Genomic DNA, 16,279 nt, shown 5'->3' on the forward strand with positions numbered 1-16,279 from the left:
AGAAAAAACTATAATTTTGACCCATACAATGTATTTTTGGCTATTGCTACAATATACCCATGCTATTTAAGACTGGTTTTGTGGTCTAGGGTCACATATATACTTAATGTACTATAATATAATACACACACACACACACACACACACACACACACACACACACACACACACACACACACACACACACACACACACACACACACACACACACACACACACACACACACACACACACACACACACACACACACAAAATAACTGTTAGTCAAGCTTTTATATCAAAAATCAAATAAGAAAAAATCAAATATTTATTATATTTTACAATAGTACATTACTAAATAAAATGCACATTTATATATATATATATATATATATATATATATATATATATATATGTTGTATAGTAATTTATACTTTTTTTATTTAATTTATACTATAATATTTATTAACACTACCAGTCAAAAGGTTTTGAACAGTATTGTTTTTAAATAAGAAAAATACATTTATTTGAGTACAGTGTACAGCAAAAATTGAAAAATTGTGAAATATTTTTACTATTTAAAATAACTGTTTTCTCTTTGAATATATTGTAAAATGTCATTTTTCTATTCCATTACTCTATTCACATGATCCTTCAGACAGCATTCTAATATTCTGATTTGCTGCTCAAAAAATGTTTTATAATAATAATAATAATAATTATTATTATTATTATTATTATTATTATTATTATTATGTTGAAAACAGCTTTGACACTAGAATTTTTTTTGCACTGAAAATTTAGATTTGATCACAGGAATAAATTACATTTTAAAATATTTTCAAAAAGAAAGCAGTCTTTTTAAAGTAGTAAAAATATTTCACAATATTAATGATTTTGCTGTATTTTTGGATCAAATAAATGCAGGCCTGCGGAGCAGAAGAGACTTATTTAAAAACATAAAAAATCTTACTGTTCAAAAACTTTTGACTGGTAGTGTAATTATGATAAATTATACCATACTGTACTTTTATACTATATTCATAAATTTATACCATATAAATATAGTGTAATTTTGTATAGTATTATATATAGTATAGTTCTCCATTCCGCATATTTAACCTTGCACAGTAATATTACTCAAACATTCTCCTTTTGTCTTTCATGAGGGTGAGTAAATGACAGAACTTTCATTTTTAGGTGAACTATCTCTTTAAAAAGCCACCAAAACCCACAAAACGATACACAAAATGCTATAATTGCAAGTCACAGTGATAGAAACCATATTTGTTTGTATTTAAAGTCAACATGAAATCAAAAATGTAATAATATACAATAATCTAATTTTGCATAATGCAAAAGATTGTTAATGCAAAGATTATTTTGAGCCGCCTCCATCAACTTGCCACCGTTCAGGTGCTTTTTCTAAACCAATGCAATTCCTGATGGATCAAATCAAGTTGTGCCCCTTCATATCTTCTTGAATACTCTGCTTCACTTAGACATATATAAAATTACTGAAGTTGCAAATCCAGTTTCATGTTGACTTTAATTTCAAATCACAGATGCTTCATAAGTGAAGCGCTCACAGAGATGCCCACTTTTCAATGCCAGTTTTTTTTTTTTTTTTTTTTGGCCATGTGGATTTTGAGGGCATGAGAACAACTAAGAGGAGGAAGTCTAGAAACCTACCCACGCTGGCTGCAGGGGTCATGCACAATATTGAGCCTGCCCATCATGCATTGCAACAGGAAGTGGATTGGAAAGGGAGAAGAATCACAACAGCCCATCACAAGGTTGGTTAGAGTGAAGAAATCATAATTAAAGGAAGACAAAAATCATTACAGTGATACAGCATGATGTCCATAAGAGACCGATTAGTTGATAAAACCGTGAACTCAGGAAGGGAGCACATGTACTTGTGAGCTCACAGAAACGTGTGTATGTGTGACAGTCATCATAGCAGACGTTAGTATGACTGAGGGGCATCCCAGGGTTATTGGCAACTGTATTTCGCAGTGAAAGCAATGAGCTCAACTACAGGTATGTACCAGAGTAGAAATGTGATACAATGATGAGGTGATACAGAGAAACTGACAGACAGCCCCGTTTCTAATTGCTCAGTTTAACGTTCATAGATTACAAGGTTCCCACGCCTTTTGACCCAATGGTTTTCTATGATTTTTTCAGAAGGTCGAGATTACTGGATATAGATTTTTAGAACATACAAATAATACTGCATCCCAGTAGTTTGGTGGGACCGTCTAAAATAAAAAAAATAAATAAATAGAAGATCAGATCAGTATGATTTTTAATGTTTTTAAATAAGTCTCTTCTGCTCACCAAGCCTGCATTTTTTTAATCAAAAGTACAGCAGAAACAGTAAAATTTTAAAATATTTTTACATTTTAAAATGTAATTTATTCCTGTGATTTCAAAGCTGAAGTTTTAGCATCATTACGCCATTCACGTGATCCTTCAGCAATCATTCTAATATTCTGATTTGCTGCTCATTTTATTATTATTATTATTATTATTATTATTATTATTATTATTATTATGTTGAAAACAACTGAGTACATTTTTTTCAGGTTTCTTTGATGAAGTTCAAAAGAATAGGATTTATCTAAAGTAGAAATCTTTTGTAACATAAATAATAAATGTCTTTATTATCACTTTTGATCAATTTAAAGCATCCTTGCTAAATAAAAGTATTAATTTCTTTAAAAAACACACACACACACACACACACACACACACACACACACACACACACACACACACACACACACACACACTGGTATATTCTATAATGTTAAAAATGCTTGTTATTTTATATCAGTGCTGATCTTTCTATTCATCAAAGAATCCTAAAAAAAAGTACTCAACTGTTTTGAATATTATTATTATTATTAATAATAATAATGTTTCTTTCACAGCAAATCAGCAAATTACAATGATTTCTGGAGGATTCTGTGACACTGTAGACTGGAGTAATGATGCTGAAAACTTAGTTTTGATCACCGGATTAAATTACATTTTAAAATATATTAAAATAGAAAACATTTTAAATGGTAAAAATATTTCAAAATTGTATTGGTTTTGCTGTGCTTTGGATCAAATAAATACAGGCCTGGTGAGCAGAAGAGACTTCTTTAAAAAACATTTATGCTGTATTAAAATATTATACCATACTGTACTGTTATGAATGGAATGGCTGTGGGAACCCTGTCTCTTTAAAAACAAGTTATCCCATGTCTTTGTGCATCCCTTATGGTTTAGAAAGTTCAGAGGTGAGATCAAGGAGTGGTCAGGGTTGACGAGAAGCCCTACCTGACGGAATAAATGCAGCTTGCTGCTGAAACTGCATGTTGGCCAAAGCCTGCTGGTACTGGAGCATGCCAGTATTGAACAGGCTTGTGGCACCGTTGGCTTTCTCAAGCGCAGGTCGCTTTGGTAAAGGCGGCATGACATTGTGAGGAATTCCCTGCTCCGATAAGACCACAGGGAAGGGGGGAGTGGAGAAAATGGGGGAACGTGTAGGAGAGAGTAAAGACAGGAAAGGAACAAGAAAAAGACAGAATTATCATCAGAGGGCAAAACATCACAGGGCTCGATTCTGACAAACAAGCAAGCAAGCGGCAGCTAATACATGTCTACGGCACAAGCAAAAGCCAAAGAGCCAGTTCCTCTCGCTATAAAAACTCAAAATTAGCACTGAGCATCTGTGATTTACATGATTAGTTTTACTTCAGGAGAGTATTAATTCATTAACATTACAACATCCATACTGCTAACTCAATGCAAATGAAGCAAGCGTAGCACTACTCAAATGTTTTGCAGACAAAAGTGACGAAAATAACTCGTTTAAAAAAGGAAAAAGAAAAATAAACCAAAAGGAAAATAAACTGCACTGCTCACTCCATGATAAGTGTGAGAAAGAGACTAGAACTTTTCTGTGGCTTTAATGGTGGAGCTTTAGTATTCTTCCGCTGCTACCCCTCCCACAGACACATGCACTACACAGAGATACTAAACATGCTGTATAGACACATAGAAGCCATGTCACTAGAGTTCAGAACATCTGGCCCTGTCCTCACGCCCTGGAATAACACACGTGTGATGATCTGATTGCGGCGGACCGGCGTATCGCGTTTCTCGATATGCTCGCCGCAGTCAGCTGATCACACGGCATGGTAACACGGAACACAACAGAGGCATTAAATAAACAGATAACAAAAGGACTATGCTTGCAAATTATCTTTCGTCTGTTGTTAAGACACTACAATAAAAGCAACATGCCAAGCAAAAAGGTGAAAGGTCATAGTACCAGGTCAAAGGTGGCTTCGAGGGGTCGCTTCAGTGATTTGACAGCCGACTGAGTCTTAATTAGCAGGCAGCGAGCACATGATGGCAATGGGCCAATGGGGTTCAAGCGCATTAACATAAACAGCAAGCAGAGGTGCATCATGGGGGCAGCAGTGCATTTTGGGTAGGTGAGAAAAAAACAAATAAAAACAAATCATTGGAATGCAGTATACAGGGGGATATCAGGACTAAGGCATGCAGAAATACAGTCCATTCTGTTTTAGAAAACTCTGTACTGAGATTCAATTAACAGGTACATCAATTACGGTAACATTAACAGTAAACATTCTTGTCATACGTCAAAAGTGGATAACATTGCGCTGGATTGCAAACATACACTTAATGTGCAGAAATGTTACAGAAAAATCATTAGGATACTGCCCTCTGCTTGACACGATGATGAAATTACATATTTGTGCAGTTTAAATGGAAATGGCAATGACTTACAAGTATGTAATATCTTATAGAGAACTCTAAACATTCATAAATTCTTATTTGCTGTTAAAAACTCCTGAAACTTTTCTTTAGAAATGTCAATGTTAACCTGAGATCAAATATGTGACCCTTGACCACAAAGCCAGTCATAAGGGTCAATTTTTAATTAGCTTTCCATTGATTAGGACAATGTTTGACCCAGATACAACTATTTGAAGATCTGGAATCCGAGGTTGCAGATTGCAAAAAATCAAAATATTGACAAAATCGCTTTTAAAGTTGTCCAGATTAAGTTCTTAGCAACGCATATTACTGATCAAAAGGTTTTGATATATTTACAGTAGGAAATTGACTTAAGTTTTCACAGAGCATGATCTTTACTTAATCTCCTAATGATTTTTGACATCAAAGAAATAATTTTAAAAAGAAGTAATTTTGGCTATTACAAATATACCTGTGTTACTGGTTTTGTGGTCCACGGTCTCATATGTAACCAGATTACTGATTTTGTTCTTTTTAAAGGAATAGTTTAACAAAAACTTCTAGAAAATGTACTCGCCCTCAGGCTGACCAAGATGTAGATGAGTTTGTTTCTTCATCAGAACAGATTTGGGGAAACTTAGCATTAGATCATTCACTAATGGATCCTATGGAGTGAATGGGTGCCGTCAGAATGGGAGTCCAAACAGCCAGTCATTTCTGGACAAAATAAGTTCATAATCACCCATAATAACACTTTCCTAAGTGAAAAAGTCCATCCTATTGGCCTCTCACATCAAAATCCACCAACTCCCTTGTTTTAAAACTATTTAGGACAGTACTTGCTTGTAAATGGTGCATATTCTCTCCTGATTCAGATTAAGTGACTTCTTCACTAGAGAATGCATTATAATGGATAAAAGACTTGATTTGAATTTAAAACATCTTAAAAGAGTAGTTCACTTCCAGAACAAAAATGTACAGATAATGTATTCACCCCCTTGTCATCCAAGATGTTCATGTCTTTCTTTGCTTCAGCCGTGAAGAAATTATGTTTTTTAAACAAAACATTTCAGGATTTCTCTCTATTTAGTGGACTTCTATGGTGCCCTGAGTTTGAACTTCCAAAATGCAGTTTAAATGCAGCTTCATGGTTTGTTTTTCTCAAAAAATTAAATTTCTTTGAAACTTAAGAAAGAAAGACATGAACATCTTGGATGACTTGAGGTTTGTACATTTTTGTTCTGGAATAGAACTACTCTTTTATTTTTATTTTTTTCTTTACAAACACAGATTTTAACTTCACACTGGAGTTGTGTAATGTTTTGATCAGCTGTTTGGACTCTCTGACGGCACCCATTTACTGCAGAGGATCCATTGGTGAGCAAGTGATGTAATGCTGCATTTCTCTAAATCTATTCTGATGAAGATGAAACTCATCTACATTTTGAATGGCCTGAGGGTGAGTACATTTTCATTTTTGGATGAACAATTCCTTTAAATGCATTCTTAAAAATGGCACAGAAATGTCAATTCTAACCAGAGATCGAATATATACCATCTAAGAAAGTGTTAATTCAACAAACACTATGAGGCATGAGAACAGTATTATATGACTATGTGTGTGTAATGTACAGCGGAGGGAGTGCTCACCATGGCAGCGGCGGCCGTGGCCTGATTGACCTGGTGCTGGGCCGCTTTGATCTTGGCCTGCAGGTGTGCAGGAGGGTGGAAGTATTTGCACTTGTCTCTGGAGCAGCGGCCCTTTATGTAATCCATACACACAGTCACTGTGTTATCACTGGGGTCGATCATTGTGCTGTCGGCAGGGTGGGCAAACCTGCAGTCCGTCTCTCCGCGAGAGCAGTTGCCACGCTGGTATTCACGACACACCTGAGCATACACACAAACATGATGCATCACATTCACTGTTTGCAAATTGAGACGTTTTGAGAAATTTTACTAAAATATGCACTAATGTGCATTAATGAAGAAACTCCTTAATCTTGGCATGCAACTATTGAAACAAAGTAGTATGCAGTATGTACAGTGTGAATAATATGTGAACTTGCTGTATGCATGGATGAAGAAATGTGAAGGGTGCAACCCAAGCACTGCAATGCAATGCAAAATCTTTTTTTATATCTTGACTTATTTTTTCGTCACACAGTTAAGATATTTTCCACAAAAGTGCATAAATACTGCTAAACAAGTACACTGCATTACATTTCACAGTGCAATGCACTCACCTTGTCATTTACTGAATACAATAAATATATATTTATATTTACAATATAAAATCATAAATTACAATGTATTATATTAACATAATTATATAAATCTAAAAAAACTGTAACAATTTATTTTAAGTTACACGTTACATGTACTTACTATTATAATAAAAATTAATTATGCATAACTACATGCAAGTAACCATAAGATGTGTTTTTTCATCTAGCGGTCAGCAGAGGGCAGCAGCCCTTTTATTTCTTACATAGGCTATTATCCAACATGGCTGGAACTTACCTGCATGCATACAGAGACTAATATTTAAACGTGCATATGTGTGAAAGAAAGTGATATTGATATTGGCAGTGTGTCATTATGTCATGGCTCTCTGGTGACCTCATACCTCCAGTCGGTCTGTTCTGAGGAGTTTCTGGGCGGCCGCTGCTGAAGCAGCAGCAGCTGCGGCGTTGGCAGCGGACGGCACGGATGCCACCGCAGGGCTGCCCGCCATCAGCACAGGTGCACTGGGCAGCATCTCTGCGGACATCAGCCCAGGTGAAACCGGGCCTAGGTACGGATTAAACGCAGCTGCGGCGGCTGCTGCAGCAGCTGCACTGGCGTTGGTTGCAAGGCTTGGTGTGACCGAAAACATAGGCTGAAAGAGACCAAAAATAACAATAAATGAAACTGATATAGTGACGGTGCTATAAACCGACTTTCGGTTTCTGTGACTTATGCAAATAATAGCCACAGGTCAAAAAATAAGCATTATCCACACTTATAAAAAGTACTGTGGCAGTACATGATGTTATTGTTTTTAACAACAGTTAATCATTGATCGCATTAGTACATATTAACATAACAACTTTTTTGGCCACTGTATATAAATCATAATAAAAACATACATTAGACTAACATCTACCGAAAATGCTTATGTATTAAAATTGGCCTAATCTCTCTTGAGATGGTGCTACTAATATAACAACTTTTTTGGCCACTGTATATAAATCATAATAAAAACATACATTAGACTAACATCTCCCGAAAATGCTTATGTTTTAGAAATGACCTGATCTCTCTTGAGGTCATATGAATGTAGCCTCACCATTGGCTGAAGCTGACATCCTGGCATGATGGTATTGGCTAGCTGCATCTGCTGGGCGAGCATTGCCATGTTCTTCATACAAATAAACTTAAATTCAATTAAACTGAATGTATATTATGCATTATAACAAAGGCCTGCACAAGGCGTCAATGGCCTGGTGGTTGTTTTTACACTTTACTGCGCAATCAAATCCTTGTTTAACACGACGGCGATTTAGTGCCACGTTCAAAAAATACAAAATAAAAAAATATCAGATTACGAGAATAAAGTCAAAATGCTATTAATATAACAACTTTTTTGGCCACTGTACATAAATCATAATAAAAACATACATTGGACTAACATCAACCGAAAATGCGTATGTATTAGAAATGGCCTGATCGCTCTTGAGGTCATAAGAATGGAGCCTCACCATTGGCTGAAGCTGACTTCCTGGCATGATGGCATTGGCTAGCTGCATCTGCTGGGCGAGCATTGCCATGTTCTTCTGCTGGATCAGATTGTTACGGCCATTAATCTCCAGCTGTGTCTTCAGGTGAGGAGGAGGGTGAAGGTACTTACAGTTCTCTCTGGAACAACGACCCTGAGAGAAATAGAGAGAGGGGGGAAGATGAGAGAAAGAACATGAGGAGAAGAAAAGAAAGAAGAAATATATATTAAACCTCTATTTTGTTGTAATTTTACCGCTTTTTCGTTAGATTTGTACATGTTAAAAATAATAGCGATTTAATATTTATAAGGCTGTCACTAAGGATTAATTTGGTAATCGAGTAACTGGTTGCTTATTCTGATGATTAATTGAGTTAAATGGAACTAATGTATATTATGCATTATAATGATTGCTTTTACACTTTACTGCGCAATTAAATCGTTAAAGCATTTTAGTGCCACGTTAAAAAAAGATTTTAAGATCACGAGAATGAAGTCGAAATATTTTGAGAATAAAGTTGAAATTACTAGAAAAAAGTCGAAATATTACAAGAATAAAGTCAAAATGCTACAAGAATACATTCGAAATATTTTGATAATAAAGTAGAAATTACGAGAATAAAAAGTATATATTTTGAAAATAAAGTGGAAATTACAAGAATAGTCCAAATGTTTCGAGGATAAAGTCGAAATTATGAGAATGAAGTCAAAATATTTTAAAAATAAAGTCGAGATTACGAGAATAAAGTCTAAATGTTTTGAGAATAAAGTCGAAATTACGAAAATAAAGTCAAATATTTTGAAAATAAAGTCAAAATATTTTGAAAATAAAGTCAAAATATTTTGAAAATAAAGTCAAAATATTTTGAAAATAAAGTCAAAATATTTTGAAAATAAATCAGAAATTACGAGAATAAAGTAAAAATATTTCGAAAATAAAGTCAAAATATTTTGAAAATAAAGTCAAAATTACGAGAATGAAGTCAAAATATTTTGAAAATAAAGCAGAAATTATGAGAATAAAGTAAAAATATTTCGAAAATAAAGCAGAAATGACGAGAATAAAGTCTAAATGTTTTGCTTTATTTCGAAAATAAAGCAGAAATGACAAGAATAAAGTCTAAATGTTTTGAGAATAAAGTCTAAATTACGAGAATAAAGGCAAAATATTTTGAAAATAAAGTCGAAATTATGTAAATTAAGTCAAAATGTTTTGAGGATAAAGTTGAAATAATTTGAGAATACAGTCAAAATTATGAGAATAAAGACAAAATATTACGAGAATAAATTCTATTCTCATAATTTCGATTTAAAACATTTCGACTTTATTCTCGAGATATTTCGACTTTAATCTCGCAATTTGACAATCATGGCACTAAACCGCAGTTGTAGATTAATATTAACTAAACAAAATTTAAATGTCTACTTAATAATTAATATCTGGCCATTTCTTCATGACAGACATGCTACAGCCACTGTAATTTCTTAAATATGTGGACATTAAAACGTCTAAACGCAAAGTGAGGTTTTGAGCTTTTATTTTGAAATCGCGATGAAGAGTTAGCATATTAAGAAAGATATTGGTTTATTCTCCTGTGTTTGCATAGGTTTCTTAATTTAGTTATTTTATAAATCTGATTAAACGGCTCACATTGAAATCCCAGATGGACATTATAATAAACCCAAACTCACAACAATCTGCATTATGCAGAGATGGCATTTGATTATGATTTTTTGATTATGGTAAAATAACACTCAAAACCCACTGAGCATATAATATTGACATCTTCTCCCTGATTTACAGAAAAGTAGACATGCACTTTCCACAAAGAAAATATAATAACACAAATCAAAATCAACAACTACTATGGGTGTTTGATCTCATACAATGTTTGCATTTGAAAATTAACTGCATTAACGCTGAATAGCAAATGGCATGCAACTGGCATCTCCAGTTCTGGTTCATTCTCTCTGTTTAACAGTAGATAAAGGGAACACCCTGTTCCCATTCCAGCTGACTGTATTGAGCGCACAGGAAAGCCCTCTGCTCTAATGCATCTAAGTGCAACCCACAGCTGCTTTCAGCCCATGTGGAATCGGCCCTGACAGGCTGTCACTCAATTGATTAGCCGAGTATCGATTAACGAGTCACATCAGTGCGAGAGAAAATCATCTGACGAGTTTATGGATCTACAGTAACCCGTGTGACCCCCAGTCCACACATACACTCAGATGATGAGTGTCTTTATCTGGACTGCGTAGGCGAGTATGTCAGGACACTGGCCTTTCCAATGCAGCCGGTCATTAACCTGCTGTCATCTGACACCTGTCGTTATGTCTGTCTGCTGTGACCACAATAAAGCCTTTTTGCCAATTTCTGTGGTTATGTGTTCAATTATCTCAGCAACCAGCACTTCAAGAGAGGGTTATGCAGTTGTGATCGGTAGATGGATTTGGATGACTGTACAGGGCTAAAATGTTTCTGGAAAGTGACCTGACTTTTCTCCTAAACTCACAATGCCAAGTAAATCTTTCATGCAAAGTATTTACAATTGCTAGATAAGAATGTAGTTAACTGAAATTAGTTTTGCATAAACTAAACAAACAGAGAACTACAACAACAAAACAACATGTATAGCTTATTTTATAATTTATAATTACATTCTATAAATAAAATTATATTATTATTATTTTTAAACATATATATATATATATATATATATATATATATATATATATACACACACACACACACACACACACACACACACACACACACACACACACTGCTGTTCAAAGGTTTGGGTTTTTGGGATTTTTTTAAAGAAGCCTTTTCTTTTCAAGGCTGCGTTTATTTGATTAAAATACAGAAGAAAAACAGTTTTATTGTGAAATATTATTGCAATTTAAAATAGTGTTTTTCTATTTTAATATACTTTAACATAGAATTTATTTCTGTGATGTAAAGCTGAATTTTTAGCATAATTTCTCCAGTCTTCAGTGTCACATGATCCTTCAGACACTGTATGTTTTTGGAACCTGTGATACTTTGATGAATAAAAGTTAAAAAGTATAGCATTTATTTTAAATCACTTTACTATCACTTTTTAGCAATTTAACACTTCCTTGCTAAATAAAAGTATTTCTTTCAAACAAAGAATAAGAGAAAAATGACTGACCTGAAACTTTGAACAGTAATGCATATTGTTATAAAAAAAATATTTTGAATAAATCCTATACTTTCCATTGTTTTATTCAAAGAATCCTGAAAAAGTAGATTTTTTTGATAATAATTCATCACATTAAAATGATTTCTAAAGGATCATGTGACACTGAAGAGTGGAGTAATGACTGAAGAAAATTCAGCTTTGCATCACAGAAATAAATTATGTTTTAAAGTGTATTAAAATAGAAAACCCTTATTTTAAATTTGCAATAATATTTTACACTATTACAGTTTTTTCTGTATTTTTTATCAAATAAATGCAACCTTGATGAGCAATTTTTGTGGAAACCCATAATATAGCACGTTTTTTGATACAGCAGGAATTTTAAAAATAAATTGATGTAAAATGATTAAATAAATTGTTTTTGTATTAAATTATTAACAGTTCTTTACAGTTATAATAGCAAAAGCAGATACACAGTACAATAAATAGACAATAATAAAAAAAAAATATATAAATATATAGTGCCTTTTTAAATGTTTGGGGTCAGTAAGTTTTTTTTATAATCTTTTTCTTTTTTTTCTTTCTTTCTTTTCTTTACTTTTATTTATTAAGCACTTTTACACAATTTGTCATTGAACAAAGTGCTGTACAAACAAAAATAATCATAAACATACATCATTAACACCACATAAATTAACAATGACATAAAATAAACACCTCAGTTTGAAAAACTATACCCCATTAAATGCTAGAGCTAGAAAGTATTCTTTAAGCTTATGTTTAAAAACAGTAAAAGTACGTTCCAATCTAATAGAAAGGGGTAGATCATTCCAAAGTTTTGGAGCAATCGCTGCAAAAGCTCGATCTCCACTTTTCCGCTTTGTTCTTGGAGTCATTAAAACCAGCTGGTCAGCTGACCTCAAGGACCGTTTTGGTTCGTATTTCTTAATAAGATTTATCAGGTACAATGGTGCCTGATCAATAAGTTTTTGAAAGTCTCTTTGCTCAATAAGACTGCATTTAGTCATTCAAAGACGATTTTTGTCGAAACCCTGAATACTTTTTTTTTTAGAATTCTTTAATGAATAGCGATGTCAAAAGTACAGCATTTATTTGACTTTTTTTGTAACATTATAAATGTCTTTACTGTCACTTTTGATCAACTTAATGAGTTCTTGCTCCTTAAACAAAACAAAACAGAACAAACAAACAAACAAACAAACACAAAAAACTCCAAACTTTACAGCTGTAGTGTACACACACTACAATTGAGCTAGACCAAGTCCATAATAACTGTGAGACCTTTTAGACAAACTTTATGAGTGAGAGGTCAGGTCAGTCAATTCGAGGGGAAAATAGCAGCGAGTCAGATGTCCCTCAGCCGTATCGCACACACAAACACACCCCGAAATGTTAAGCCCTCTCTGGGTTTGTCTTCCTCCACTATCATACCCTGACAGATGTCATTGATTCATCCTGGTCACGATTATGTAAAAAGTGAAGATCTCCACCAGCTGCGAATGCTATTAATGAGGTTTCCCCCAACACAAATAAACTAGGAACTTATCTATTATAAGTCTTGATTTGACTAAACACCTGTCCAACAATCACATTTACACAACGCATTAGCAGTTTGGTAACATACTGTCTACGCTCTAAAATAACGTGTTATTTTTAGCCTTTTATATCTAATACTAATTCCACTTTGTATAACTGGTCAGCGATATGTAACAGCAGACAGCAGAACCTTCTGGAAGTGTGACGTAAGTTTGCGCTCCTATCTGTGAAGCATGTAGAAAATAAATAAAACACACACGTACTCGGCCGTGAGCCGGCCAATCAAAGAGTGTCTGGCTGGTATTCTGTGAGCTGAGGTTTCTACCATCTGGTTAAGACATTAGTGAGGCTGGCCTCTGTCAAACAACACTGGCCTATGAGAAGATGAAGACTTTCTCCAAACTTTTTGTCTGCAGTTCCTTCTGCATTTCTGCAAATCTGATTCATGCAAATGAAATGTGAGTGACTCACACTCTCAAAAAATACAGTTTGATTCAATAGACCCTTGATAAACACCTTCAAATGTTACTCACCATTGCTACCTTAGCAACTGTTGTGGTTACTATTTTTTTTTTTCAAATGTAAGTCTCATTTTATAGAAAACATCTAAAAATGTGGTAAACAATACTACATTTTAATCACAATTATAGCATTTTTTTTAAATAAAAACAAAATATGCTATATATCTTATAATGCAACTACTGTTACAATAATAAAAATAGCTCATTATAATTAATTATACAAAATTGTATATTTTCTATTAAAACTAGGGCCGGGACTCGATTAAAAAATTTAATCTAATTAATTAGAGGCTTTGTAATTAATTAATCGAAATTAATCGCATTTTAATCGCATATAAATATTTGACCTGAGAACAGTGAGAATTAAGATTTTTTACATGGATTTTTAGTATACCATTGAATAATGACTGAATACATAAGCTTAAGCAACAAAATATTGTTTATTTTTGTTCAACCAAGTCCAACAGACCAGTGCAATATTGCTATTAAGTGTAGCAAGAGGCACGTTCTTTAACGAGTCTTTCATGCCGAGAACTCTGCTCATGTGTTTGCTTAATTATGCATTTAAACGTTAATGACCAAACCTATCATTATAAATGTTGCTGCACATGGAATATAACGCGGATAACATTTAAAAAATATTTTTTTATCAGGTTACACACTGATTATTTATCACTCAAACCCCTTTCTCTACCTGTCCGTTGGTCGCGTATATCATCCATGTTTGTAGTTTTTCAACACTTTGTATGCGTGTTTGTAGTTCTAATCGAATCCTCGTTCACAGCGCAGTGTGTTGCGGGCAATATTAGCCGTTAAGAGTGTGCATTGTTCGTTAAGTAGTAGACCATCCGGGAATCTTTGGAATACTTTTTTAAACATTCAACGATTTGGGACATACAATACTATTTAGGACGGACGCAACTTGTCTGAACGCTAGTTGGTGCTCCAGTATAATCGGTCCGCCGAATCTCATCCAGTGAGAAACGTTCTGCGGTGCAAAACTTAGTGCGATTAAAATGCGTTAAAAAAATTTAACGCGTTATTTTTGTGTAATTAATTAATCTAAATTAACGCGTTAAAGTCCCGGCCCTAATTAAAACACATTTTTTTTCACACATTTAGACACATTATCCACTAGTGAACCTGTTAGAAATGGTATAAAATGCTTGTAATATTTTTTTTAAATTAATTAAATAAATTAAAAAATATATATATTTAATTATTACAATTCATTTTATAAATATTACAATTCACCAATAAATTATTATGGTAAAATATGATAATTGTATTATTTTATTTAATAAATGAAATAATCCACTAATTATTATCACCAGCCTGTTAAAAATGTTTTATAAATGCTTTATTATTATTATTTTTAATAAGTATTATTATTTGTATCAAAAGAGAAAGAATTTACTGACCCCAAACCTTTGAACAACACTGTATATTGTTACAAAAGATTCCTATTTTATTTGTTCTTTTTAATATTTTATTCATTAACGAATTCTGAAAAGCATCACAGGTTCCAAAAAAAAAAAAAAAAAATTAAACAACACAGCTGTTTCCAACTTTGGTTATAAATCAGCATATTAGCCTGTTAAAAAGGTTATAAAAATGCTTTATAATAATACGATTTTTATTATTATATTTAATAAATCATTTAATCATAACAATTTGTTTCACATGTTTAGACAATGTTTCCATAATTAACGTCACCAGCCTGCTATAAAAATGTTATGTATTATTTTATGTAAAATAGAATGTTCCTGCATGCATAAAAGTATCACACACTTTGTCAGCAAAGTCAAACATTTGAAGGATGTCTAATACAAATGTGAATGTAAGCACTGAAAGTGTTTAAAGGATCAGTGTGTGTTTTATGCGGGTCTGTGCATGTTGAAGGGCGTGTGGGTGAGAATGTTCTGTGAAAGGTGTGACACGGCCTTACTGAGCATGTGCGAGAGAAACTAGCGCTGTACGCTCGCTGACCTGCTGAGAGGAAGAGGAAAAAAGGAGGAGGCAGGAGGGGAAAGAATGAAGAGAGAATCGGGTTGAAGGATAAAAGAAAGACGTGTTTATGGGAGCTGGGTGATATGGGGCGAGTCGTGCGTGTCTGGGCTAACGGAGTCGTGTTGCACTCACCCCATCTAACCCCACTCACCCCTATCTGTAACCTTCTGCAGTACAGCAGCATAGGGGCTCAGGTCACATGACACACACATGTAAGGACTTGATTCATTCAGCTGAAGAGTCATTCAGTGTTAGATCCAGAGTAGTGAGATCTGGAGCAATGGAGTTCTTAAACAAACATTGACTGTTACGGTTTTATCCTTTGTCCGCAGTTTTGTACTAGATAAAATAAATCTTCCTTCCTTCCAAAAGTTTACATACACCTTGCTAAATCTGTTTTACCAAAATAAGAAAGATCATACAAAATGCATGCTATTTTTTATTTAGTACTGACCTGAATCGGATATTGGACATAAAAGATGTTAACATATAGCTC

At 33.8% G+C, this 16,279-nt stretch overlaps 1 protein-coding gene across 12 annotated transcripts in view; it reads right to left on the minus strand.

Moving 5' to 3' along the window:
* mbnl1 (muscleblind-like splicing regulator 1) overlaps positions 1-16,279 on the minus strand; it is a 49,124-nt gene that overhangs the window by 8,504 nt on the left and 24,341 nt on the right. For 5 of the 12 annotated variants that reach the window (XM_073849062.1, XM_073849061.1, XM_073849058.1 and 2 more), the window contains exons 2-6: positions 8,509-8,679; positions 7,395-7,646; positions 6,416-6,655; positions 4,311-4,364; positions 3,314-3,467 (exon numbers count right to left, since the gene is read on the minus strand). In XM_073849062.1, coding sequence (XP_073705163.1) covers positions 3,314-3,467; positions 4,311-4,364; positions 6,416-6,655; positions 7,395-7,646; positions 8,509-8,679 — 871 coding nt within the window. Of the gene's footprint in view, positions 1-1,672; positions 1,709-3,313; positions 3,468-4,310; positions 4,365-6,415; positions 6,656-7,394; positions 7,647-8,096; positions 8,143-8,508; positions 8,680-16,279 lie in introns of those variants that run through there. The other 7 variants (XM_073849055.1, XM_073849053.1, XM_073849052.1 and 4 more) reach the window with 4 other exon arrangements.

This window comes from Garra rufa, chromosome 10 (assembly GCF_049309525.1).
Source record: "Garra rufa chromosome 10, GarRuf1.0, whole genome shotgun sequence".
Taxonomy (NCBI): Eukaryota; Metazoa; Chordata; class Actinopteri; order Cypriniformes; family Cyprinidae; genus Garra; species Garra rufa.